Source organism: Podarcis cretensis, assembly GCF_951804945.1.
Source record: "Podarcis cretensis genome assembly, chromosome: 14".
NCBI classification, from domain to species: Eukaryota; Metazoa; Chordata; class Lepidosauria; order Squamata; family Lacertidae; genus Podarcis; species Podarcis cretensis.
Window position 1 is genome coordinate 14,037,578 of NC_137183.1, and position 27,025 is coordinate 14,064,602.

General features: G+C 43.2%; 1 protein-coding gene and 2 long non-coding RNA genes across 4 annotated transcripts in view; 2 read left to right on the plus strand and 1 right to left on the minus strand.

The window, feature by feature from the left end:
* The window catches only part of SLC12A1 (solute carrier family 12 member 1), an 82,339-nt gene extending 60,904 nt beyond the window's left edge, over positions 1-21,435 (plus strand). For both annotated transcript variants that reach the window (XM_079953188.1, XM_079953187.1), the window contains 9 exons: positions 5,292-5,398; positions 8,421-8,503; positions 12,591-12,734; positions 14,232-14,363; positions 14,575-14,686; positions 15,478-15,564; positions 17,444-17,579; positions 19,680-19,747; positions 20,151-21,435. In XM_079953188.1, coding sequence (XP_079809314.1) covers positions 5,292-5,398; positions 8,421-8,503; positions 12,591-12,734; positions 14,232-14,363; positions 14,575-14,686; positions 15,478-15,564; positions 17,444-17,579; positions 19,680-19,747; positions 20,151-20,286 — 1,005 coding nt within the window. In that variant the 3' untranslated portion in view covers positions 20,287-21,435. The remainder of the gene's footprint in view (positions 1-5,291; positions 5,399-8,420; positions 8,504-12,590; positions 12,735-14,231; positions 14,364-14,574; positions 14,687-15,477; positions 15,565-17,443; positions 17,580-19,679; positions 19,748-20,150) is intronic.
* LOC307203067 overlaps positions 4,325-27,025 on the minus strand; it is a 41,341-nt gene continuing 18,640 nt past the window's right edge. The window contains exon 2 of the long non-coding RNA XR_013833124.1: positions 4,325-4,393. This is a non-coding gene — a long non-coding RNA (uncharacterized lncRNA). The remainder of the gene's footprint in view (positions 4,394-27,025) is intronic.
* LOC307202769 lies at positions 25,183-26,765 on the plus strand. Its single transcript, XR_013832990.1, has 2 exons — positions 25,183-26,167; positions 26,638-26,765. It is a non-coding gene; the product is annotated as an uncharacterized lncRNA (long non-coding RNA).

Here is a 27,025-nt window from a genome sequence, read left to right on the forward strand (position 1 = left end):
ATGGTCCAGTCTTCAAAGGATAAACATGCACGTTGTGAACATAATCCTAGATCTCCAAACATATCAGCAGACTAAAGTTGTGAGAAAGTTTTGGGTGACAGCAGAGGATATATTGATTAATATTATCCTTCCTAACTCGCACTAGCAAGTTTCTTTATACAGCAGTGTGCATTTCCCCTTTACACAGCAAGAAGCTGGTTGCAGACTCATGTGAGTCTCTTAAGATAATAAGCAATTCAATCTGGCTTGCCCAGATTGCGATATGTTCTGTTATTCCAGTTAAGACCCCTTTGATCCCTAAAGCCTCAGCACCTAGGGCTTGCCGATCGAAAGGTCGGCGGTTCGAATCCCTGCGGCGGGGTGCGCTCCCGCTGCTCGGTCCCAGCGCCTGCCAACCTAGCAGTTCGAAAGCACCTCCGGGTGCAAGTAGATAAATAGGGACCGCTTACCAGCGGGAAGGTAAACGGCGTTTCCGTGTGCGGCTCTGGCTCGCCAGAGCAGCGATGTCACGCTGGCCACGTGACCCGGAAGTGTCTCCGGACAGCGCTGGCCCCTGGCCTCTTAAGTGAGATGGGCGCACAACCCCAGAGTCTGTCAAGACTGGCCCGTACGGGCAGGGGTACCTTTACCTTTACCTAAAAGAATAAAGACACAACAGTCTTGTTCATAAGTAACAAAAAGTAGTTTTAGTCATGATCAGGCAGAGCACAGCGTGATATCTGAAGGCAGGCTTTAGGCTTAAAGTTACAAATATGTACAAACAGGTTTACCCCACACGGGAGATAACCTAGGGACTTCTGGCTGACAGCCAGCCATGCAGTCCAGGTGAAGCAGGAAGCAGGCAGGATGAAAAAAGGAGGGAGGTGGCTACATGACTTGGCCTTTTGCCAGGTCTGGAAAGGTCACGCCCACCTACTAGTCACATGCAAAACGAAGGATGCTCCAAGCCAGATGGAACAGGAAGTTTCGACTGGCTGGACCAAACATTCCCTTGCATGTCCACTCTAGCAAAACAAGGAATGTTGTATTTGACTGCTCCCAGTGGATTACATCCCACAAAAGTTAATAGCCTGCAATTTTGCTTAATTTTCCACTGGCTTGCTCCTCCACAGCCAGCTCTGATATATTGTTTACTAGCCGCTTAACTACCTACCGTCAAGTAGACTTGTGGAGGAGGGATGGAGTCATTTGTTCCCCCCACACATTAAAAGATGACTTTAGAAGAATGTCATCTTCTCCTCCCCATTCCCTAGCTGCACTCCCATGCCAATTGTTAAGGACGACCCTTTCCTTCCTCTGCAGCTCATGCAGACTCAATGTTGACATCTGTCTGTCTCGAGAGACAATGGAAAAGTGTGCCATTGAGGATAAACTCTCCATTGGAGAGTTACAGCACCTGCTGTGGCTATAGAAACCAATATGGGAAAGACATGTTTTATTGCAGATGGGGCAAATGAAAAGGTTGCCATATCCCCAAAAGTGAAAATCCGATTCAGCAAAAAAAAAAAAAATCCACCCGGATGCCATTTTTGCAGCCCAATTCACTGGAAAACCTGGACCTATGGCAGCCCTAGCAGATGAAGGCATCTGGTTTCACTGTTACAGACACACCATGGCGTTTTTTCAGTCTGCACTCCCCCCCCCCAGCAGTCATTCTCCTCTGGCTACTGCTGTGTATGCACAATCTGATTGTCTGTCTCCATGCACTGCAGACGTCTGCAAGGGATTCCCACATGGTGGGGTTAATGTTGCCAGATATATATATATATATATATATGTATATAATTTTTATTAATTTCAACATACCAATTATTATACATTCCACAGAACTTCACATCTTATACAATCTTTTTGGACTTCCATCAGCACCTCTGATGATCCACCATTTTTGTCATTTCTTCTGCATTTCTTAAATTCCTATTGCCTTTAGTTATCTTAACTCACAATCCACCTCTTTAACCATTTTTGCAATAATTCAAATAATTTACCTCACAAAACTTCTTGCAAACTTACAAACGTAATCTGGTCATCACAATTACTTTTCAAATAGTCTGTAAATTTACACCAGTCTTCTGTGAGTCTCTGGTCCTGCAGGTTTCGAATCCTTCCTGTTAGTTTATCCAATTCTGCATAGTCCATCAATTTCATCCTCCATTCTTCTTTTGTCGGTAATTCTTCTTGCTTCCATTTTTGTGCCAATAATATTCTTGCTGCGGTCATTGCAGATAAAAACAACTTACAATCCTTTCTATTTATATCATCTCCTACAATGCCAAGTAAAAATGCTTCTGGTTACTTAATAAATGTATATTTCAACATTTTTTCATCTCATTATATATCATCTCCCAGAATTTTTTCACCTTTTTACATTCCCACCACATATGATAAAATTTTCCCTCTTTTTCTTTGCATTTCCAACTTTTATTGCTAACTTTATACATTTTAGCTAATTTAACGGGTGCAATATACCATCTATACATCATTTTCATCACATTCTCCTTTAAGTCATTGCATGTAGTAAATTTTAAACCTTCATTCCAAAGTTTTTCCCAATCATTCAACTGTATATTATACCCAATATCTTTGGCCCAAAGAATCATTACCGACTTTACCTCCTCATCCTTCAAATGCCATTCAAGCAGCAATTTATACATTTTGGACAAAATTTTAAATGTTGCCAGCCTTCGTGCCATGTTTGCATCTTTATAATGCAGATTTGGTCTGCCAATGGGCCTGGTACCTGAAGCCAGCTCCCCATAAAGTACATCCTTGGAGATCATACCCCGTTCTGTGTACATTACCAAGCCACCGAAGACATCACTGAGACAGAAATGAGAACATGCTGGGAATACGGGCTTGGAAGAGCACGTATTTGTTTCAGGGATGTAACGATCTCTGTGAGCCCTCTTACTTGCTTGCATGGAATTTCTGGCTACCTATAGCTACCAGGTGAGCTGTTAAATACACAGCAGCACCACAGGTGAAATCTAATAGATGGAATGATAATAACACTCATCTTCTTTGTCTCTGTATGGAACTAAATGTTACATTCAAATCAAATACCTTTATTGGCATTGCAATATAAAACATTTCAAATCACTGGGATAATTAAAGGGACAAGGATGAAGCTGTCAAGGGTTAAAGAGTCACACTGTGGTCATGTGCACTTAGATATTCTGCTACGCTCAGCCTATTTCCTGAAGGGATGGTCCGTTGGGAACCCCTGGGTAAAATTGTGGCTAAAAAGGAAGCTACCAGAGCAGTGGTATCTTTGTCCCGATCTGCCAGGAGAAACCTCATTTGGCTTCTTCTCGGGGTTGTGGGCCGGAGATCCAACATTTTGCTCAGCATCAGATGGCGAGGTCTCCTGTGTAGAGAGCAATCTAAGACAATGTGGTCCATTGTATCTGGTGCTTCTTGGTTGCAGGCAAGCAAACAGGCTTGATATGGAGTATGTGAGAATCTGCCTTTAGTCACTGCAGAAGGGAAAGTATTTAATCTTGCGAGCATAAAGGCTCTTCAATGGGACGGGAGTAGTAAATTCTTTAGGTATTTGGCACAGGTTCTGTAGGATGTTGTGATACCTAAGGAGAACTCTGGAGAACAAAATCTCAGAGTATGAGGTAGCAAGCACTGTCATGGTCATAGAGCCACTGCTTGATTAATTGGAATATGTGACTTTCGTCACATGCTTCAAGGCTTTAGAGAGCAATGCCCAAACTATGGATCTTGTCATGAATTGCTCTATACCAGGGATGCCCACCTGGCCAATCACGATCGACTGGTTGATCCCCCCAAAAAGGTCAACAACTTTGACTTTCCTCCCTAAAAAAAGCTAATCAACTATGACCTGACCCCCCCCCCAAAAAGGGGTAGATCACTGCCAGTTTTTTATTCTGTGAGTAGATCCCAGTCTCTTGGGAGTTGGCTGTCCCTACTCTATACCATCTGGATGAGATGTATTCTTCAAGCATAGAGGTTAAGAAGGGGTTAGATGATGTTCTATAGTGGACTTTCAGCCAGGCCTTGATTGCAGAGAGCCATGCTTTGGTTTCCATCAGATGGTGGCCAGTTTCAGCACATAAGGTTAAATAACTTGTGTATTTAGGGGCATCAAAGATCTAACATTCTCAGCTAGCCTTTTAAACACAGTGGTGCCCCACAAGACGAATGCCTCGCAAGACGAAAAACCTGCAAGACGAAAGGGTTTTCCGTTTTTCAATGCGCTTCGCAAGACGAATTTCCCTATGGGCTTGCTTCGCAAGACGAAAACGTCTTGCGAGTCTTGCGATTTTTTCCGCTCCCCCCCCCTTTTTCTAAGCCGCTAAGCCGCTAATAGCCTCTTAGCCGCTAAGCCGCTAAGCCTTTAATAGCTGCTAAGGCGCTAATAGCACTAATCCGCTAAGCCGCTAATAGGGTTGCTTCGCAAGACGAAAAAATCGCTAGACGAAGAGACTCGCGGAACGGATTCTTTTCGTCTTGCAAGGCACCACTGCATTTCCTGGAGCTCTCTGGCTCGTGCCTCTGCTTAAATGGGTCCCGGCCACACACACCCAGCCAGCTGGTTGATGACATGGCCAGGATCCTCCAGGCAATGCTGGACTTCGTCCCTCGCCCCCCGGAGGAGAGTGGGTAGCCACATGGTCCACCGCAACTCCTCCCTACGGTGAAGTGGAGTGGACTTCCAGACAATAGCGCACAAATCCTGGCCCCCTAAATGTGCTCAGCTAGGTGTGAATTATTTCCTAGGATGCTAGGAATCCTGCAGCCTGATTCAGCAAGTTCAAAGTAAGTCCTGCTGTGCTCAATAGGACTTACAAGTAATTGTATTTAGGATTGCACCAATAAATTAAATAAAAGGACCTGAATAAAAGGATCTAGTCTTAGATACTAGAACTCTTTACAGGAATCTCATGCCATGCGTTCATAATGGGTGCTGCTACAAACCTGGTGCTATCATGTTAGAAATGAGCACATGAACAGTAACATGAAAACTCTGTTGATCTTAAATTATTAAATCGTTTTAATGAGCAGGCATCAGAAAAAAATGCAAATATATGCTAATTTAGCAAAGCTACATTTCTGTCATCTAAAAACCATTTACAGCCGAGATGATTTAGAGCTAATCTTTATATGTGCTGCTTGGGTACAAGCATGAAGGACACTCACCAAATGTAATTTAATCTCAAATTTCTCCAGAACATTACTTCAGTTATCTTTTGCCATTATTTCTCATTTTGGATGAACCTTGCACATGCATCTTGTTAAACACTGCCTCTTAATATTACTAGGCCTCCGGCTTGGGCAGGATGAGACCAAATACTTTGGTGCTTGGATTTAAAAAGGACTGGAAAGAAGCCACCGCAGTAGAAGTTGAAAATTACATGGGTGTCATACAGTAAGTTGAAGAATTTAGCATGCTGCTTTGGGGCACAACTGAAACTGTTTGCCATCTCTCAATAATAGTGCAGTGTTTCTCAGACATGGGTCTGCAGCTGTTGTGGGACTACAACTCCCATCATCCATAGCTTGCAGGACCAGTGGTCAGGGATGATGGGAGTTGTAGTCCCACAACAGCTAGAGACCCAAATTTGATGGCGTCACAACAAATAAAGACACCATCAAACTTGAGGATTCCAGTTTCAAACAGTGGACCACACAATAAGTTGGGAGTAATCAAAACCCCGGCTGGGGAGTAGGGCGACAACAGACCACCGTTACATCTATAGTTCTTGTGTCTCATGTTGGCCAGGGCATAAGATGGTGGCAATGTTTTCAATTTTTGCTGCACCAGTTGGCATAGCTGAGGGACCTGAGAACCACCAGCCCTTGAGGGATCCATGAGGCTTTGGGTCTGCTAGATCTGGTACGCAACCTCCCAATGCCCCATTTTGGGGCTTCCTGTTACTACTGGTAACAGCCTTCCCACCTGATTGGTCAAAACTAGGACCTCCAACATAGCAGAAAACCCCCTCCTATGTGAAGAAGAAGAAGAGTTTGGATTTGATATCCCGCTTTATCACTACCCAAAGGAGTCTCAAAGTGGCTAACATTCTCCTTTCCCTTCCTCCCCCACAACAAACACTCTGTGAGGTGAGTGGTGCTGAGAGACTTCAGAGAAGTGTGACTAGCCCAAGGTCACCCAGCAGCTGCATGTGGAGGAGCGGAGATGTGAACCAGGTTCCCCAGATTACAAGTCCACCGCTCTTAACCACTACACCACCCTGGCAGAAAACACAGATTATAACACAATGCCTCCCCACCCCCAGCCATCAACATGAGATGTTTAGGACCACAACCCCAAACCAATTTCTCCTTCACATGCATATTGGTGTGCAGAGCGAAAGAGTCATCATGCTTGACATTAAAAGCATGTGTTTTGATGGCCACACTACAAATTTTAAGCCTGTTTCAAAACTGTTTAACTGTCATGGCTCCCAGTACAAGAATCCTATAGACTGCAATTTCACCAATAGCATAGGACAGCCAGCCAAGAGTTATTGGCTACTTCACAAAATTAGAATTCCTGAAGTTCTTGGAATTACCCGTGACCATTAAGCTAGTTTCAAACTATTTTAAATTTGTCAACCTACACATGCCTTGAAATAGGAAGGTTTCTTTTATTCTGCCATACATTCATTGACTTCATTGGCTTAATTTGAAATGTAAAATTTGGAAATTTAATTAAAAAATATTTTTTTAAAAAAAGGAAAAGAAATAGGGAGGTTTCTCTGTGAAAGAGCCATATGGCTGAGAGCAAAATAACTTGATTAGGCATTTATCTCAAGCAAAATCTACTTTGTGCTTCCCTCCATGGCTCAAACTACAGGTTGCAGGGACTGCCAATATTCTTTCATCTGCATTTTGCAGACAAGTGGAAGGAATAGATAAACTGCATAATTTTTTTCCCCTCCTGCTCTCCCCTCCCCAAAAAACCAGCTCATGGAGCTTTTTCACTGACAGGAAAATGCAGAGAAGATATTTCCACTCGTGGATTAAAAAACATGGAAAACAGTGATTTTTATGCAACATCTTCCTTCTGCATCTACTACAGTGGTACCTTGGTTCTCAAACTTAATCCGTTCCGGAAGTCCGTTCTAAAACCAAAGCGTTCCAAAACCAAGGCATGCTTTCCCATCGAAAGTAATGCAAAACGGATTAATCCGTTCCAGACTTTTAAAAACAACCCCTAAAACAGAATTAAACATGAATTTTACTATTTAACGAGACTATTGATCCATAAAATGAAAGCAATAATCAATGTATTGTACTATAAAATATATAAGATAGTATTGTAGATGATAAAAATTAAAATTAATATTAATATTTTTCTTACCTGCACTGATGATAGTCATTGTTTGGATGGGGGGCTTTTATCCATTTCCACAGTCACACAATCAATCAACCAGTAGCTGAACTGGGTTCCACACCGTCACAAAAACAAATTAAGCAAAAAGGCCTCAAAAACAAAAACGCAAAATAAATAGCAAAAACAAAAGCACCAAAGTTAGCCCTTTCCAGAAGTCTGTTTGACTTCTGAAATGTTCAAAAACCAAACGCAGCTTCTGATTGGTGCAGGCGCCCCGGAAACAATAGCCGACAACCGCATCAGACGTTCGGTTTCTGAAAAATGTTCAAAAACCGGAACACTTACTTCTGTTTTTTCGGGGTTGGAGTTCCAAGGTGTTTGAGAACCAAGGTACTACTGTACTGTTATTTTTATTTCTTGCACACCTAGAAATATACTTTGCCACTTCTGTGCCCTATCCCCGATTTTTTTCTCCTGGTGTTGTTACTGGAAACCAGCTCACACCCTTTGTGCTAACACACACTCACAAAAGAACTGTGTAAGGTCTTGTAGAAGTTTAAACATAGTTCAGTTAAGGATAGAAGCAGGAATTCTATAGGTGACTATGGCAGTGATTTTGGGAGCTGGAACTGGTCAGAATCTTCTTTTATGTATTTTAGAATTTTTTTAGCATACAATATTATTTGCATTAATCCATAATGAATTCAATATCTTTATAGGGGTTCTTCCGACCTATGGACTCCCCCCTCCCCCACTCCTCTCCCTGGTTTCCAATAATTTTCTCTTCTCTTTTCTGTGACTAAATGCTTTTATCCAATCTATTAAATCTCCTTTTTCAATACCCTTTATCAAATTATGTTACAAGTGCTAATCCAATGTTTGCAATGCTCCTTCATATATTCTATATATCAGAATCCAAAAAGCTGGGAAATCAAAGCACTGTTGATGGTTAAAGGAGAGAGTGGGGGGGAGGATTCCAAATGGACTTTCTAACTTTAGAAATCCATTTGTTTCTCATACTGCTTGTGAAAAATGTCCAAGTAAACTGTCACTGTTCCAATGCTGTGTTAAAACAATTTATATGCATATATACTTTTATATTTTGTTCCAGCGATGCATTTGACTTTGACTTTGGTGTGGTTGTTGCTCGAATAAGTCAAGGGTTTGACATATCGCAAGTCCTCCTGGTTCAAGGTATGTTTGGATTTGATATCCTGCTTTATCACTACCCTAAGGAGTCTCAAAGCGGCTAACTTTCTCCTTTCCCTTCCTCCCCCACAACAAACACTCTGTGAGGTGAGTGAGGCTGAGAGACTTCAGAGAAGTATGACTGGCCCAAGGTCACCCAGCAGCTGCATGTGGAGGAGCGGAGACGCGAACCCAGTTCCCCAGATTACGAGTCCACCGCTCTAACCACTACACCACACTGGCTTAATGAACTGAACTTCACAAAATTCGTGCACTAGAGGCATTATTCCTGTAAACAAGCACATTTCCTCAAAAATTCCACTAGTTTCCAAACGCACCAGCTCAATTACTTTTATGGCATGGCCATTGATTTGGTTAATTATCTTCTCTGGAGATTGGGAACTCTTAAGATATGTATAATTAGTGGGGGATTTTATGCCCCATAGTTGCGATAAAAGAAATCAAATGGAAATCTAGACATAAAAGTGGAGGGGAAGATAATCAATGGGCTAGAAAGCTGTGCTGTCCCTGTAGAATTGTCAGAGAAAGGATTTCAGTAGATAACACTCAATCTGGGCTGGGGGGGGGGGGAATCTGGTCAGGATTCAGATCACCAGGTAATAATAGATGAATACTCCCCAAGTGCACAGCAATTTCCACTGTATGTTCAAAGCACTCCCCATTTAGAAAACAGAAGTTCCTGTGCTTGAGGAAATTCTCACATCAGAACTGGCAGGCTATCGTTCAGCCCCAACACTGAGGTCCAGCTCTGAGGGTCTTCTGGCGGTTCCCTCCCTGCAAGAAGTGAGGTTACAGGGAACCAGGCAGAGGGCCTTCTTGGTGGTAGCACCCGCCCTGTGGAATGCCCTCCCAGCAGACGTCAGGGAAATAAACAACTATCTGATTTTTAGAAGACATCTGAAGGCAGCCCTGTTTAGGGAAGTTTTTAATGTTTGATGTTTTATCGTGTTTTTAATATTCTGTTGGGAGCCGCTCAGAGTGGCTGGGGAAACCCAGCCAGATGGGCAGGGTAAAGGTAAAGGGACCCCTGACCGTTAGGTCCAGTCACAGACAACTCTAGGGTTGTGGCGCTCATCTCACTTTACTGGCCGAGGGAGCCGGCGTACAGCTTCCGGGTCATGTGGCCAGCATGACTAAGCCACTTCTGGTGAACCAGAGCAGTGCACAGAAACAACGTTTACCTTCCCATCAGAGTGGTACCTATTTATCTACTAGCACTTTGACGTGCTTTCAAACTGCTAGGTTGGCAGGAGCAGGGACCAAACAACGGGAGCGCACCCCGTCGCAGGGATTCGAACCGCCAACCTTCTGATCGGCAAGCCCTAGGCTCTGTGGTTTAGACCACAGCACCACCTGCGCTGGTATTTACACCCGCAGGGTATAAATGAGATATATTATTATTATTATTATTATTATTATCATTATCATTATCATTATCATTATCATTATCATTATCATTATCATTATCATTATCATCATCACCACCACCACCACCCTGGGATAAGCCCACAGACAGCTGGGTAAGATCCCAGAAGTGGCCAGGAACAGTTAGTAAAAACAGGAAATGAACATGCAAACATATCGCAATCCATGATCAAGACCCCTGGGATGAGAATGTTGGAAGGTGAAGGATAGAATGGCAGGTTGGCAGAGGAATATAATCTGAGATCCGGACCTGGTGAACAAGGACACAAAGTTACAAGGCTTTCAGCACCATGGACAGGTCGCTAGAGCTACCTACCCTAGTTTACTGGAGTTCCAGATCCAAGTTCCTACATCATTCTCAGCCCAGATTAATCCTCTCAAGCTACACTCCTTGCACCTGCCCCATAGACAAGCAAAGGGCTTTAAAGAGACGGTCCTTCAGCGCTCTGTTTTCACAGTGTTCCGTAGCGCCAGAAGCAGTTTAGTCCTGCTGGCCACATGACCCAGAAAGCTGTCTGTGAACAAACGCCAGCTCCCTTAGCCTGAAAGCGAGATGAGCGCCGCAACCCCATAGTCGCCTTTGACTGGACTTAACCACCCAGGGGTCCTTTACCTTTTGGTCTTGCCTTTCATTTTAGAGGGTTTCCAGAAGGGAAAGATCCCCCCCAAAAATATTAAGAACAGGGCAGGGAAATATTAAGATGAGGAACCTGTGAAGCTCCAGGTGTGGCTGGACTGCAACTTCAGCCATCCCTGACCAATGGCCATGCTGGCAAAGGCTGAAGATAGTTTCAATCTGCCATTATCTGGAGAGCAACGAGATTCCCATCGCTAATCTCCAAGAATTAGCTTGAAATCAATATTTGGTTGCAATCATCATGCAAAATTGCAACTCTCTGCTGCCACCTGCTGCCTTCGCTCATTTCTATCCACAGTTTCTATCCTCAAATTGCTCAGAATCCACCCACAAATATTAATGCTCTAAGTGAAATATTTGAGGTGGGTCTTACTCTGTACACACACAAATCCCTCTCTTATCAAACTGGAACAGACGGACAAATACAGCTGATTTGTTTGCTGCGTTCTACTATATAGAAAATCAAACTTTTCTTTCCAGCCAAATAATCCCGTGATCTGCGTGGCTAGAATTCAGGACAGGACAATGTTCTATTCGTTGGCTTGTCTCCAGAAGAACTACCTGTTATAATCTCTTGCTTAAAAATAGTGAGGAAACTAGCTGATATGTTGTTTTTTTACTAATCTGAGATACATCCTAGAAGATTACAATGAAATAATAGCAGATATCAATTCTGTACCATTAAACACTCCAAATGCTAAGAAACTGAAATAGGAGAAAGAAGATAAGAGGAACAATAAATTACAACAGAATCTTAAACAAAGAACTCCCAACATTCTGAACAGATCTAGAGTAAATTTATGTAGAAGACTGGAAATGGGTAAAAAAAATTGGTCTGTTCACATTCAACTACAACTTCTTTTTTTAAAAAGGACAGTCTTTACTTCACCTGTGTTTTAATTTTGATGAAATTTGAAAGTGGTTATAATCATGCAAAAACCATATATTTACATGGGAATGTAATTGAAAGGAAATTATATTTCTGCCACTGTCCTTTCTGTGGAACTAGGTATACTTTCTGTATCACCTTATTTACAGCATTACTTTGCAAACAGCTCATTCCTGTATCTGTTTGTTCAGAAGTGATTCCCATGGAGCTCAGTGGGGCTTGGTCCCAAATAAGGTGCTATAGGATTGTAGTCCAAATCTCTTTCCACAGTAGAGATGGGAAGGCCTGGAAAACAATTGGGGGGGACCCAGTTTCCCCCATTTCCCCCCCCCAAAAAAAAGGAGGGTGGAATATTCAAACTATATCAAACTGTTTTTTTCAATGTTTCCAGAAAAAACAGCTTGGGGGAAAACTGGGGGGGGGAAATCTGTTTTTTTCCAATTTTTCCGGGTCTTTGCCAGGCCTTCCCATCTCTACACAGGAGTACTTGTCCAGAATGTAGTGAAACAAAACAGAGAAATTAAATATTTGTGCTGGACATTGACCATGCTTTCAGTTTAAGTTTGCATACATTAGCATTATTAGCATATTGAGCTTAGAAGTCAACACAAGAAACTCTGAACATTTTTTTTGTTCCTGCGTAAGGATCTATTATGGGACATGGGTGGTGCTGTGGTCTAAACCACAGAGCCTAGGGCTTGCCGATCAGAAGGTTGGCGGTTCAAATCCCCGCAACTGGGTGAGCTCCCGTTGTTCGGTCCCTGCTCCTGCCAACCTAGCAGCTTGAAAGCACGTCAAGTGCAAGTAGATAAATAGGCGGGAAGGTAAACGGCGTTTGCCAGAAGCGGCTTAGTTATGCTGGCCACAAGACCCGAAAGCTGTACACCGGCTCCCTTGGCCAGTAAAGCAAGATGAGCGCCACAACCTCAAAGTCGGCCATGACTGGACCTAACGGTCAGGGGTCCCTTTACCTTTAAGAATCTATTTAATGCAAGGTAATCGTGGCCAATGAAAAGCAATTTCATTCAGTGAGGTTCAAATGCCACAGACCTAACTGGATCTTATCTGTCTTTCTCAACTCACAAGCAATTATTATTGACAGTCTTGTATTCTTTTGACAGAGGAATTGAAGAAGCTGGAGCAGGAGAGGCAAGTTCTAGAGGCTACCATTAAGGACAGTGAATTTGAAGAAGGAAATGGTGGCATCCAGAGATACTTCAGAAGAGCCGCCAAGCTCAACATTACAAAGACTATACCCAAAAAAGGCAAGCCCTGAAGCTGAAAGATAAAATACATAATAGCTTATTGGTCACCAACTAGTTTTCCCGATGAACCAATTTCAGAAGGGAACCCAAGGGTATCCATGTTAGTCTGTTGCAACAAAAACTGTCAAGTACCGTACTTTTCTGTGTATAAGACACGTCAGAGAGGGAGCAGGGATCTCTTCACCTGACACGCATGACCTTTCCTGTTTTAATATCCTTCCGAACTTACGCTAGCAAGTTCTATATCTTAGCAGAGTTTTACATTCCTCTTTCAAATGCATAGTGGGTAGCTGGTTGCAGGCTTGTTTAAGCCTCTCACTATTAGCTTCCTGGTAAGTTCCCTTATATCCCCCTTAAAAGAATAAACACACCACAATCTTGTGTAAAGTATATAACAGAAGTTTACTCACATTCAGTTCACAGTTGGATCCCTGAAGGCAGACTTAGTTACAAAGTACCGTATTTTTCGCTCTATAAGATGCACTTTCCCCTCCTGAAAAGTAAGAGGAAATGTGTGTGTGCCTTATGGAGCAAATGCAGGCTGTGCAGCTATCCCAGAAGCCAGAACAGCAAGAGGGATTGCTGCGCAGCGATCTGGCGTTCTGGCTTCTGGGATAGCCGCGCGAAGCCTCTTCAGGGCAGGGGGAGCGTTCCTCCTGCTGCCCTGAAGACGCTTTGCATTGCTTTCGCTGAAGCTTTGCGCTTTGCGTTGCTTTCGCTGCTTTTTACTGTGCAGCAATCCCTCTTGCTGTTCTGGCTTCTGGGATTCAGAATATTTTTTTTCTTGTTTTCCTCCTCCAAAAACTAGGTGAGTCTTATGGTCTGGTGCGTGTTATAGAGTGAAAAATATGGTATATACATGTGGATCTACCCCATATGGGGGGTTAATCCCAGTGACTGCAGCCTGACAGTCACTGCAGTTCACACAACGAAAGGAATATGGAAAAGAGAGAGGAGGGCTGCATGTCTTGTGGGTTTGTTACCTGCCCAGGTAAGGTCATGCCCACCTCTAGTCACATACAAGAACAGGTATGTCCCTACCCAGGAGGAAACAGGAAATTCCGACTGGCTGGACCAAACATCCCCTTGCATGTCCACTCTAGGAAAACAAGGAATGTTGTACTTGACTGCTATCTATGTATCACATCCCACACAAAGGCAGTTTGAAATGCAGTGTGGGTAATGAACAAACTCACTGCATTTCAAGCCACTAATCTCACAGCCTTTTGAACAACTGAATGACACTAACCAAACATAATTCAAAGTAGCGACAAGTTATTTAAAAACAAAAGAGGGTGGTTCTCACTCACTTCGCTCTAGTAAATCCATGCTCCGTCCCCTGGGTTATGAAACTTAAATGTATGATCCATGAAGTGCTCAAAGGCTAAATAAGCATTTCCCATTGTACTTAACTGCCTTCTAAGTGCTAAGCTGGTGTGTTGTGGAGCACTTTCGGTGATTGTGCAGAAAGGCTCTGAGTATGTCCTCTCCTTTCAGAAAGCAGCATTAGCACAATCTCTTCGATGCATGTTGGGGAATTCAATCAGCGGTTACTGGAAGCCAGCGCTCAGTTTAAAAAAAAGCAAGGGAAAGGTACCATTGACGTATGGTGGCTGTTTGATGACGGAGGTAAGTCGCTGAAAGGAACATCACACAGTGATGGCGTTTGGGAGACTGAATAGTCAAGGTAGGGTTTGCAAAATAAAAATAAATAACCAATTATCTGAAAAATTTAAAAAATCGGGGAACACAATTTTAATAGCAATAAAAGTGGCTATTTATTATTATGTGTTGCTCTAGTTTTGGTATATATTTAATTTAATAAAATCTGTCTATGCAGGGTTAATACTCCTAATTCCCTACATGCTCACCCTCCGCAAAAAATGGAAAGATTGTAAATTAAGGATTTTTACTGGTGGAAAAGTCACCCGCCTGGAAGAGGAAAAGCTAATGTATGTATAGCTTTAATGTTCTGCTTAAGGTTTCGTTGCTTATAAAGATTATTTGTGCATGAGGCGAGGGGAGAGAGAGAGGGGAAATTGCTGTTGATGACCTTGTACTGTATTATCAGTCCTAACTGCCTGTTACAGGGTCCTTTTAAGAATTACTGAGACAATATGCAGAGCTATCTGAAGTGCTATATAAATTCTACGTATTAGTAGTAGTCTCAAACCTGCATTATTCTCTTACATTGTTAGTTTGGAGATATTTTCAGTGTTACAAAACATGAAGAAGAGTGGTATCTGAAGAAGTGTGCATGCACATGAAAGCTTATACCCAGAACAAACTTAGTTGGTCTCTAAGGTGCTACTGAACAATTTTTTAATTATTTTATTTATTTTGACAAAACATGCCCTCTGTCTGCTCTTTTTCAAGCTAAGCAGGGTCTGTTGTGGTATCAGATTAGAAGAGGTCTGCATGTTGAAATTCCTGCCTTGCAGGGGTTGGATTAGATGACCTTCAGGATACCACCCAACTCTACTTTTCTGTGATTCTATGACTGTTACTTGGTCCTGAAAATAATGCCAGTGCTGCAGCCCATGTAAAGCCCACTGGTTTTACTTCTCACTGCTCTTGGTTTTCAGCTATATCAACTAGCTCATCCATGCCATGTTCACCACATTCTATAACTGAGAAGTACCAATTAATGCACCTTTACTATATTTTAACTCTTTAACTAGTTATTTATTTATCAGCATTCTGAATCACAATGCTAAAAATACACCTTTCCTTTTGTTTTCAGGATGGCTTCACTTTTAAGCAAGTTCAGAATAAAGTTTGCTGACATTCACATCATTGGTGATATCAATATGAAACCAAACAAAGAGAGGTAAGATCAGCTTTTAATAATGATGATGATGATGTTGCTGTGATCCTATAACACTTACCTGGAAGTAGGCTTCATTGAACTCAATGTGGATTAGTTCTGAGTAGGAATGTGGGTGGTGCTGTGGTCTAAACCACAGAGCCTAGGGCTTGCCGATCAGAAGGTCGGCAGTTTGAATCCCTGCGACGGGGTGAGCTCCCGTTACTTGGTCCCTGCTCTTGCCAACCTAGCAGTTCAAAAGCACGTCAAAGTGCAAGTAGATAAATAGGTACCACTCCGGCAGGAAGGTAAATGGCATTTCCGTGCACTGCTCTGGTTTGCCAGAAGCGGCTTAGTCATGCTGGCCACATGACCCGGAAGCTGTACGCCAGCTCCCTCAGCCAGTAAAGCGTGATGAGCGCTGTAACCCCAGAGTCGTCTGCGACTGGACCTAATGGTCAGGAGTTCCTTTACCTTTACCTTTAGGCATGTATAAGATGGTACTGTAACTCAGAAATTGAAATAAGTGAAAATACGATTTTAGTAAATTTCTAAATACAAAAGTACTTTTTGACCCAGCACTCCTAAGAGTAGAGTTGGAGAAGCAGAGGATCAGGCAGAGCAGAGTGCTGGTGTTACACAAACGTTGTTCCAGCAGCATTTCCAACCTCCTCCACTGGGGGTTTTGAGCTGGAGCTGCCTTAAACGCATCCCAATCTTAGTTGACTTCTATCAACTGCCTTCATCTGGAGGTCTCCTTGAGACGAAACCTTTATTCCCAAGCAGTACTTGCCTATAGGCTGGCACTTGTCCAGGTGGTCCAGGTTTCCATCTGGTAGTTTGTGACACAGCATCTCCCCTGAGTTTGGGGCCTTGATCTCAGAGGCCAAACTCATCCTGCATGTGGATGGCTCCACTTCAGCCTTATCACAGATTTCTGGCTCCTTGCTCCCACATGGAGCCTGACTCAAGACTTGGTGCAAGGCTGGGGCCTCCTGGTCATCATCTGGCAAGGACTCCACCAGTCAAGACATGACACTTGGTGCTGAAATAAGAAATAGGGCCTTCTGTCCTGTCTCATGTATTGGACGTTACAGTAATAGCAATCTACACCCATGTTCTGCTGCACTGCTCAGGGGCAGAGGGCTTGTTTGGGCTCTTCCATGGTACAAATCTGAGTGTAATGAAAATCTGACAAACTAATTTAACCAGAGACCATGGCAGGACACTAAGAATCAATACCTGTGGCATAATGACTTGTGACTTCACATGCCAGTTTCGTATCTCTGAAAAGCTATTATTGACAAACTATAGTCGCAATTCAAGACAGAATTAGGTGCACATTGAAGTGTAGCCCAAATGCTGGATTGTGGCCTCCCCCCTCCCCCCTTTTTGTTGTTGTTGTTGCTTCCTCCACAGTTTTAGCAGGCATAGGCAAACTCCGGCCATCCAGATGTTTGGGACTACAATTCCCATCATCCTGTTAGCTAGGGATGATGGGAATTGTAGTCCCAAACATTTGGAGGGCCGGAGTTTGCCTATGCCTGGTTTTAGTAATACAGCCAAACAACAGGAGTCAAAACAAGGAAAAGAGAAAACTATTGTTTTCTTCTTGTGTACACAGAAATGAATGTAGTATACTTTGCTGCTATGTTTTATTTTACATTTAAGATAGATAAAAAGCTTAGCAGTGACAAATGCAGACCTGTCTAGACAAGGTGTTTCCACAATGAAGCTGCTCATATATAACGGAGCATAAAATCTGATGCATGAAGTCTAAAGATTTTGAATGAAATTCAGCCACAATTCCAAAGCCAACAGAGTCTATCCCATTCTAAGGTATATCTGTGAAATAATGAGTTAGAGTCCCGCAGTGATGCCTCCTTTATAATTTCTGTTCCAGCTGGAAATTCTTTGAAGAGATGATTGAACCATACCGCCTTCATGAAAGCTGCAAAGATTTAACAACTGCTGAGAAATTAAAGAGAGAGGCACCATGGAAAATCACTGATGCAGAGCTGGAAGCAGTCAAGGAAAAGGTAAAGAGCAATACCTGCCATTACTTTTGACATTGTGGGATGGCTAGTCAGAAAGGAAAATCGTGCACAAGCACTACCTGAGAACAATAAGGCAAATCTGGTAGGTCACAAAGGAAAAAGAGAACCTAGCTTCATTAGCAGTCAGGAAATTGGTGAGCATCTCTTCAAATGGTGAAGTTTGGCAGAAAACAGTATTTAATTTGAACCCCTTGTATAGAATTAAGGCAGGTGCACTGCTACTAGTCAAAACAGCTGCTGAATGATATTGTTTATTTATGGCATTAATCTGTCCAGAGGGGACTCAAGATGGCATGCAGGCTTTAAAGACACTGCTTCTAATGTTTTGAGATGGACTGGTTCCAATTGACAGTAATAAACCACTAGACTAAGGGCATATGCGCAATGAAATATTTACCAGTTTTTACATGGCCCTGTGGTCTAAACCACTGAGCCTTTTGGGTTTGCCAGTCGAAAGGTCGTGGTTCGAATCCCCGCAACAGGGTGAGCTCCCGTTGCTCGGTCCCTGCTCCTGCCAACCTAGCAGTTCAAAAGGACGTCAAAAGTGCAAGTAGATAAATAGGTACCGCTGCGGCGGGAAGGTAAACGGCGTTTCCATGCGCTCTGGTTTTCGTCACGGTGTCCTCTTGCACCAGAAGCGGTTTATTCCTGCTGGCCACATGACCCGGAAGGCTGCCTGTGGACAAACGCTGACTCCCTCGGCCTGAAAGCGAGATGAGCGCCGCAACCCCACAGTCGCCTTTGACTGGACTTAACCATCTTTACCTTTACCTTTTACCCAGCCTCTGCACTTGGCCTGTGGGACTCTCTACAGGCCACCCACCTTTTCACAGGCCACACCTTCCTTGAGTGCTTCTGCTGGGCTGGAATGTGCCCATGATCTGTGATAATGCTTCTGGTTTTCCTGGATCGAGGATGGAGAGATGGTGTGTGTGTGTGTGTGTGTGTGTGTGTGTGTGTGTGTGTGTGTGTATAAACCTCTGCCTTTTGCATGGCTGGAATATTATCTACTATACAATGACAAATATATTGATTGCTCTGCTTCCTTTACACATAGCCCCACCTGTCACTGCTTTAAGGGCCTGGGAAGTTGCCCATGCTGGAATGTGGGCTATTGGGCTAAGAAAGGTCCCCTGTGTGGAAGAATCCCGGGAACTGCAATTTGGGTAGGGGGCTATGGGTTGTCTGCATCACATTTCAAGTCCCTAACAGAAGAATGTTACTCCAAGGGTCCTTGGGAAGAGAGAGTGAGAATTCAGTTTAAGGACACCATCCTATCCACCCTTATGCTGGAAATAAATTCCATTTAATATAGTGGGGCTTGCTTCTGAATAAACATGCATGGAGCTGCTCTTTAAGTTGCTGATATAGATATGCCGCAGCTATTGAATGTAATAAAATGGGAAGCAGAAAAGTAAAATTACTTGAAATGTTGAAGCCATGGAATAAAATCGCTTTTGCAGGGGAGGGGGGCGGTAGGTAAGAGGCAGAAATGTTCTTTTATTGGGGGGGGGGGATTAAAAATGCAAAAAAAGAAAAAAAAGCAATATCATTGCCCAGGCAAACTTAGTTAGGAAATATGCTGTGTCGTGTGGGTAGGGAGCATTCTATAGAGAAGGTAGATTATATTCTATATTCCCTCCAAATAAGTAAAGGATTCTCCACAAAAGGTGCCCGTGGAAACTGGGAAATTGTTGATCTTCAGTAGGATCATCAACTCGAAAACATGCAGCAAACGAGTTTTAAGAGATTTAAAAATTAATCTCACTGTTTCATGTCTCTTAAGTGAAGCTATATTTTATAGCCATCAGTATTTCATTATGCAGCAGACTAAAAATAAGTTTTGGTGCATATTAATATGGCAATGACAACGGAATATGAAATGTTTCAGGGGGTTGTTTTTTTAGGTTTTCCTCAAGCAATCATAAACTTAATGCTTCCCAATTTGCAGTCCATATAATTTAGACCAAGTATGACTTACAGAAGTATGACCTGTGTGAATTTTTTATGATCACTAAACTCTGCTTTAAGTCAAGACCCCCCCTTTTTTTATTGCAGTAAATTTTGTTTCTTTTTAAACAGAGCTACCGCCAGGTCCGTTTGAACGAACTCCTTCAGGAACATTCTAGGGCTGCTAATCTGATTGTTCTGTAAGTGACACAGATTTAATTTTGATTTGTTCAGAAAGCAAGCCAAACTTTGCCAGGAGATTTTTAAGTGAGAACTCAAGGACAAAGGAGTGAGGTTCACTGGTATCTATAAGGCCCTGTATTTGAAGCTGTTAATGGGAATGAAAGTAATGTACTGTACAGGCTTTTGTTGACTTTTTAGCTAAGATTTTTGTGCTATTATTTGATTGTTCTTTTTAAGTGTACTTTTTTAATCTGAGCAAGGATTTGTAAAAAATGGCACCTCTTTAGTAATGACTGGTCATTTCAAATGACATTCAGGGATGGAAAAGGCTCAGATAGTGGCTGAAATGTTATTTGGAGGGGAATATTGTTGTATTACTGAAGAATATTACTAATACTTTCATCCTATTCCATTCAACAGGACTCTACCAGTAGCAAGAAAAGGAATTATATCTGATTACCTCTATATGGCTTGGTTAGAAATTCTCTCAAGGAACCTGCCTCCAGTTTTGCTCATCCGAGGCAACCACAAAAACGTGCTAACGTTTTACTCTTAGCAAGCAAAACCTGGAATCAAATATATGCATTTTGTACATATCAGTGACACAAACGTATTTTTACAAACGCTGAAGAGCAACAGGGTCCCAGGATCTGACACTTTACAATATACACTTCAACAACTGAAAACATCACTTTGATGCCACCATTTGACAGCAAAATCCAAATCATATATATAGTTATAGATATACACTAAAAACCAATTCGAGTCTTCCTATGCTCATGCTTACATAGCCAAAACTCCAATACCAATGCAGAAGAGGTCTCAGCAGACTTGCAGTAGCCCCAAAGATGGTGGAATAACAACCAATTTGCAGGGAGAAAACTAAGGTGAAAAAAGAAACCCATAGAGCTTCTAACCTCACCTGTTTTTCATGTAGTACAGCTGTCACACCACAACCAGGTACCTTCACTGTCATTTGTTTTCCATCAGTGGTAGGAGATTTGGGTGTGGTCCTATTCCTTTCCAACCAATATAATAGGAACATTAGAAGCTGTCTTATATTGAGTCAAATCATTGGTCCATCAAGCTTATTACTGTCTATACTGACACAGCAGCTCTCCTGGATTTCATAGAATGATAGAATTGTAGAGTTGAAAGGGACCCTGATAATCATCTAGTCCAGCCCTCTCCAATGCAGGAATATGCAGCTGTCCCATTCAGGGATTGAGCCTACAGCCTTGGCATTATCAGCACCATACTCTAATCAACAGATAGAAGCTGTAATCAATTTCAGATAGTAGTCCCTCTCAGCCTTTCCTGGAGATCTAAGATGAGACCTTCTGGGTGCAAAGCAGATGCTATATCCAGCTACGCCTCCTCCCCAAATTATTTGGGGAAGAATTACATTAGATTAAAATGAATTTCAAGAGATGAATGTCAATCATACTAAATCAACTCAGTAGGTTTCAAGTCAAATTTAATGAAATGCCAATTTAAAATTTTCTAAGATTTCATCTGAACAGCATCATTTATTATTCTAGATTTATAATTTCAAGGAATATAATGAAATGCATTTGCGATAAATTTCCACAGGGCCTTGAAATGAGTTTGATATTAAATAATTTAAATGTGTTCTAGTATGACCTGATTAGTAAAAAATATTTTTTCCTTGGACTTGCAACAATATGTTGAATATTCCAACATGAAATCAACTAAAGTGAATTAAAATATGACTTCAATGATTTATTAATGCATGTTTTGATGTATTGTTTCTGTTTTACCATTAACATCAAACTCCGGGTGAGGGGTAGCCTGTTGCAGGCCTGTAGCATCTTAAAGACAAACAGTACAATCCTATGCATGTTTGCTGGGAAGTTGTTCCGTGTTCAATAGAGTTCACTCCTTTGTAGGTGTATTATGGATGATAGCTGGGTAAGTAATCTAAACCCTTAATGTGCCATCTTGGAGAGGGTTTGGGTGGAGCGAAGGTTTCTCTCCACCCAGCCTAGCCCAGCCCAGCCCAGCTGTACCAGCAGGGATGCTCCATTGGCAACAAGGAAGCTCCCCGGCAAATGTACCCCAATGCACTTGGTCCCAATGGTAGCCTCCAATGGCATCTCTGCTTAGAGAGGCCAGCAGATTCACGCAACAGCAACAGGCTAGATCCAGGCCAGTTCACTGTGCCAGCCTTGGAACATTTCTTGCTCCCGGCCATCACTTTTTGCCCTGGTCAGCACAAGCACTGGAGGTCTGGCACTGCCTGTGCCATTCCATCAAGCCCCACCTCTACCTGGCAGGAGTTAGGGCGGCACTGTAAGAAAGCAAGCCAAAAGCCACCATGAAGTTGGCTGAGGGCCGTTAAGGTACACAGGTAGGGCAGTATTTAAGCTGCCTGAAATCTATCTACACACTGGTAGAAAGCTTCCTGCCAGTAGAGTGCGAGAAAAAATTGTGGGTGGGTGGCAATAAATCTCATCTAAAGCCACCAGCCAAGCTGGTGCCAAGTGTATTGCTCTGCTTTCCCAGGGCCAGATTTAGGTTTGATGAGGCCCTAAGCTACTGAAGGTAATGGGGCCCTTTATACGTCCAGCTGTCCTTTGTCAACAACAAATTGTTGCTGTTTTTTGTGTTGAATATATGCCATGCAACCAGTCCATGCAGCATGTAGGCACCCTATATATAGAAATGAGCAAACCAGTGATATTTTAGGGAGCAGGCTAGCAGGCGGGGCCCATTACTTACATCATAGGAGCCTACACAACACAAAACACTGTTGCTGTATGTAGGTTTTATTTTTTTTCTTATATTTTGGAAATATACATCCTGGTGTTTTTTCCTTTAAATTTGTTAGGGCCCCCCAAGAGAGTGGGGCCCTAAGCTATAGCTTGTTTAGCTTATACGTAAATCCGGCACTGTGCTTTCCTTTGGACCACATCAGTGAGGCCAAGGGGGGTGGTTTTGTCGTCTGGGCAGTACCTCCATATACAGTGGTGCCTCGCAAGACAAAATTAATTCGTTCTGCGAGTTCTTTCGTCTTGCGATTTTTTTTGTCTTGCGAAGCACGCATCCTGTGCTGAATTTCTTCCTCAGTCGCTCAGGCTCCCCCCTTGCTTTCAACCGGCCACCATGACCGTCAAGTTGCGCTCGGGCTTCTACGTGGGCAAAAAGTCCGCCGCGCTGCTGGCGCAGCTCTTGGCCGCGCTGCTCTTGGCGTTGCTGGTGCTGGCTATCCTGTACGGGCGCTGCGCCCAGGATTTGGAAGGGAGAGGCGACGAGGCGGCGGCGGCGCCCACAAACGAGGCTCCCGCCAGCGCCGACCCATCCGCGCGGCCGCCCGGGGCCTGGGACGTAAGAAAAAGAAAACAAACATGCAAGACGTTTTCGTCTTGCGAAGCAAGCCCATAGGGAAAATCGTCTTGCAAAGCAACTCAAAAATCGAAAAACCCTTTCGTCTTGCGCGTTTTTCGTCTTACGAGGCATTCGTCTTGCGAGGTACCACTGTACACTGTCTAGGCTTGCACCTCAGAGAGGTCACTTTGGTGCTGCTATTGCAGCAATAACAATGCAGGAGGTAACAGTTACGAGTTGCCAGTCTCTGCAGCCACATCAGGCACTGTGATTCTCCAAAAGTTTGACTTTGCACCGGAGGCGCACTTCATTGTCTCTCGGGACAGACAGGTGCCAACAATACATACACCTGTGGGGGTGGAGGGGGAGAAATGTAAAACAGTCTGTGACAGTTCAAATGAAGTTTAAAGGTGCAAGCAAGGTTCACAACAGTATTTGCTGATAATACAGTCATCTTAAATTGCTAATAATCTAAGATGGCTTACTGGCTCTTCAAAGGCATATGGTAGCTTTTCTCAAGTGCTGACAATTAAAATAATTTTGCTATGTAACAGTTCTATTTACATTGCTCAGATATCACAATCATAAGAACATCTTTCAAACAGGCCCCATTGAATACACTGGGGTTTGCTACCAAAAGAGGTCAGAGTACTTTTCCTGTTTTGAACTTTTGCAAAAGGTAATTAAAAGACACTCAAATGACACCTCCAACACCCCCCTGTCACTTTGTGCTCCCCTAGATAATTGCACCGTAATTAAGGGTTGGCACCTACTTTGGGAACCACTGGGTTGGTAGCAGACTAGAACCTGGGAGACCAGGGTTCAAATCCCCACTCATCCATGAAGCTCACTGGGTGACTTTGGGCCAGTCACTGCCTCCCAGCCTAACCTACCTCACAGGGTTGTTGTGAGGAGGAAACAAGAAGGAAGAAAACTATGTATAGCTCCTTGGAAGAAAGGTGGGGTTGCAATGCAATCAATAAATGGTGACAGGTGACTAATAAATGTTGGATTACATAATGAAATTCCGTGATTTTGTTTTGTTGACATTTCTAAGAATTTGGGTTGGCAGGAGCGCAGAGTTCGATCACAATGTTAGAAGCTCATCATGCAGTCGAAACAGGTTTTTATTTTATTGTAATTGATTTATTGTATTTCTATGCCACTTTTCATTCAAATGAATCTCAAAGAGGCTTACAAGCAGTAAATAAAAATAGCACAATAAAACATAATAAAACATCACAAATACAGTATACATTATATAAAATAACAAATAACTTTTTTGTACAGTGGTACCTTGGGTTAAGTACTTAATTTATTCCAGAGGTCCGTTCTTAACCTGAAACTGTTCTTAACCTGAAGCATCACTTTAGCTAATGGGGCCTCCCGCTGCTGCCGCGCCGCCGGAGCACGATTTGTGTTCTCAACCCGAGGTACTATTGCTGGGTTAGCGGAGTCTGTAACCTGAAGCGTATGTAACCTGAAGCGTATGTAACCCGAGGTACCACTGTATTGTAATTTATTAACAAAACAGCAACTAAAAAAACAAGCTAATCACTATTTTTCTTTTCTTTTTGACAAAGTAATAATAATAAATAAAAATTTTCACCCCCCCACCAAGACCATTCCACTGTAACTATCCAATCTCCAAAATTTCAACACCTCTTGCGATGGTTTGACCCCTTTCCATTTCAACAGTACAAATTCTACAAATACCTTCCGTATCTCCTCAAAATCATTTCTCCTGCATATCTAACCTTAATAGCACATGTTAATTTATCATTAACAGCTATGTCCCACACCTCTTCACACAGTTCTTCTATCACATTACAGCAAGTCATGATTAACAAATCCATACGGAATTTAAATATCTATAAAGCAGTATATGAACAACATTAACAAAACAGCAACTAAAAAACAACCTTAGCGCCTTCAAGTTCACACACGCACTCCAGGCTTCCTCAACCTTGGCCCTCCAGATATTTTTGGCCTACAACTCCCATGATCCCTAGCTAGTAGGACCAGTGGTCAGGGATGATGGGAATTGTAGTCTCAAAGCATCTGGAGGGCCGATGTTGAGGAAGCCTACTCTACATCATGACTAAAAGAGCAAAATCAAGAGGTATGGGGCGGGGCAGAGCTCACAGCAAGGGCTGCTGGGAAATGTAGTCCAAAGAACCCATAACCCTCTGGCGGTGGATTGAGGGGTTGCATGAATAAAGCAACGCTTCTCGCCGTGCTTGGCTGAGGCAGGTGACCCCACGGCTGGGTCAGCGGTGAAGCCCGAAAGCGGGCCTGCAGGCGACGGCCATGGCCGGGCGCTTCCTCCGGCTGCTCTTCAGGAGCAAGTAAGGAGCGGGGCGGGAGAAGGGAAAGAGTCAAGAGGTGTCGCCCAAAGCGAAAGAAAGGGCGCCGCCATTATTCCCTCTCGGGAGGAAGGGGTCGACCAGCCGAACCTGCAGGGGCGAAACGCCCCTTTCCCCCTCTCCTTTTGGGGAAATTGGTTTCTCCCACCAAGGAGCGCCCTCAGCCTTGGGGACCGTACTAACTAGGCATGGAAGGGGGGGGGAGAGAAGAGTCTGGGAAAAGTAGGGGGAAGTGTGCAAGGTGTACATTTCATTTCCTTTCGACCCCTGTTCTCCACCCCCAAAAAACCCAAGTCATTGCTCCCTAAATAAACTCAGAAACGAGTTTGCGCTAGAAATCTATTACTCTTGCTATATTTCTCCTGGTTGCAAAATTAGGAATGTAGGAAGAAAAAGCTCCCCATTGCAAACAATGAGGGGTTGTGTGAGGGTTATTTTATAGTTTAGCTGTAATAACTAGGCAGCAGCATGTGACTCACCCCTTCCCCCAGCCAACCATTTCATACTGCATTTCATTGCAATTTTGTTTCCCACTTTTTTTCTCCAAAGGAACTCAAGGTGGCGTTAAATAGTTGTCTTCCACCTTTCTTGTTGAACCCTCCACAACAACCCTGTGAGGCAGGCTAGGTTGAGAAGGGGCGGCTGGCCCAGCCAGAAAAGCCTGCGCCTTGCAGCAACGCATTTTTTACCCATGTAAAAACACACAGAGAAGAGCCCTGCTTTGTTGTTGTTTAGTCGTGTCCGACTCTTTGTGACCCCATGGACCAGAGCAGCCAGGCACTCCTGTCTTCCACTGCCTCCCGCAGTTTGGTCAGACTCATGTTTGTAGCTTCGAGAACACTGTCCAACCATCTCGTCCTCTGTCGTCCCCTTCTCCTTGTGCCCTCCATCTTTCCCAACATCAGGGTCTTTTCCAGGGAGTCTTCTCTTCTCATGAGGTGGCCAAAGTACTGGAGCCTCAGCTTCAGGATCTGTCCTTCCAGTGAGCACTCAGGGCTGATTTCCTTCAGAATGGATAGGTTTGATCTTCTTGCAGTCCATGGGACTCTCAAGAGTCTCTCCTCCAGCACCATAATTCAAAAGCATCAATTCTTTGGTGATCAGCCTTCTTTATATTCCAGCTCTCACTTCCATACATCACTACTGGGAAAACCAAAGCTTTAACCATACGGACCTTTATCTAGCCTTGCTAGATGAGGCCAAAGGCCCATGCTATTCTAGCCCAGCATCCTGGGATCACAGCAGCCAACCAGATGGCAACCCTGCAAGTGGGATGTGAGCGCAAACAGTATCTGATTCCCAGGGAGGGCATACTTTTTTATTTTTATTTAGTGCATTCATTTATATCCAATCTTCCCTCCAAGTCGTGCAAGGTGCTTCAGCTGCCTTCTCCCCATTTTATCCTCACAACAAGCCTGCGAGGTAGGTTAGGTCAGTGAGTGGCCGAGTAGAGATTAGAAACCGCCGCCCCATCTCCTTGGTCTTAATCCAGCACTCTTTTTTTTTTTAATAAATTTTTTATTAATTTTCCAATTTTTAACAAACACAACAAAAACAACATAGAAACAAACACATAAATTC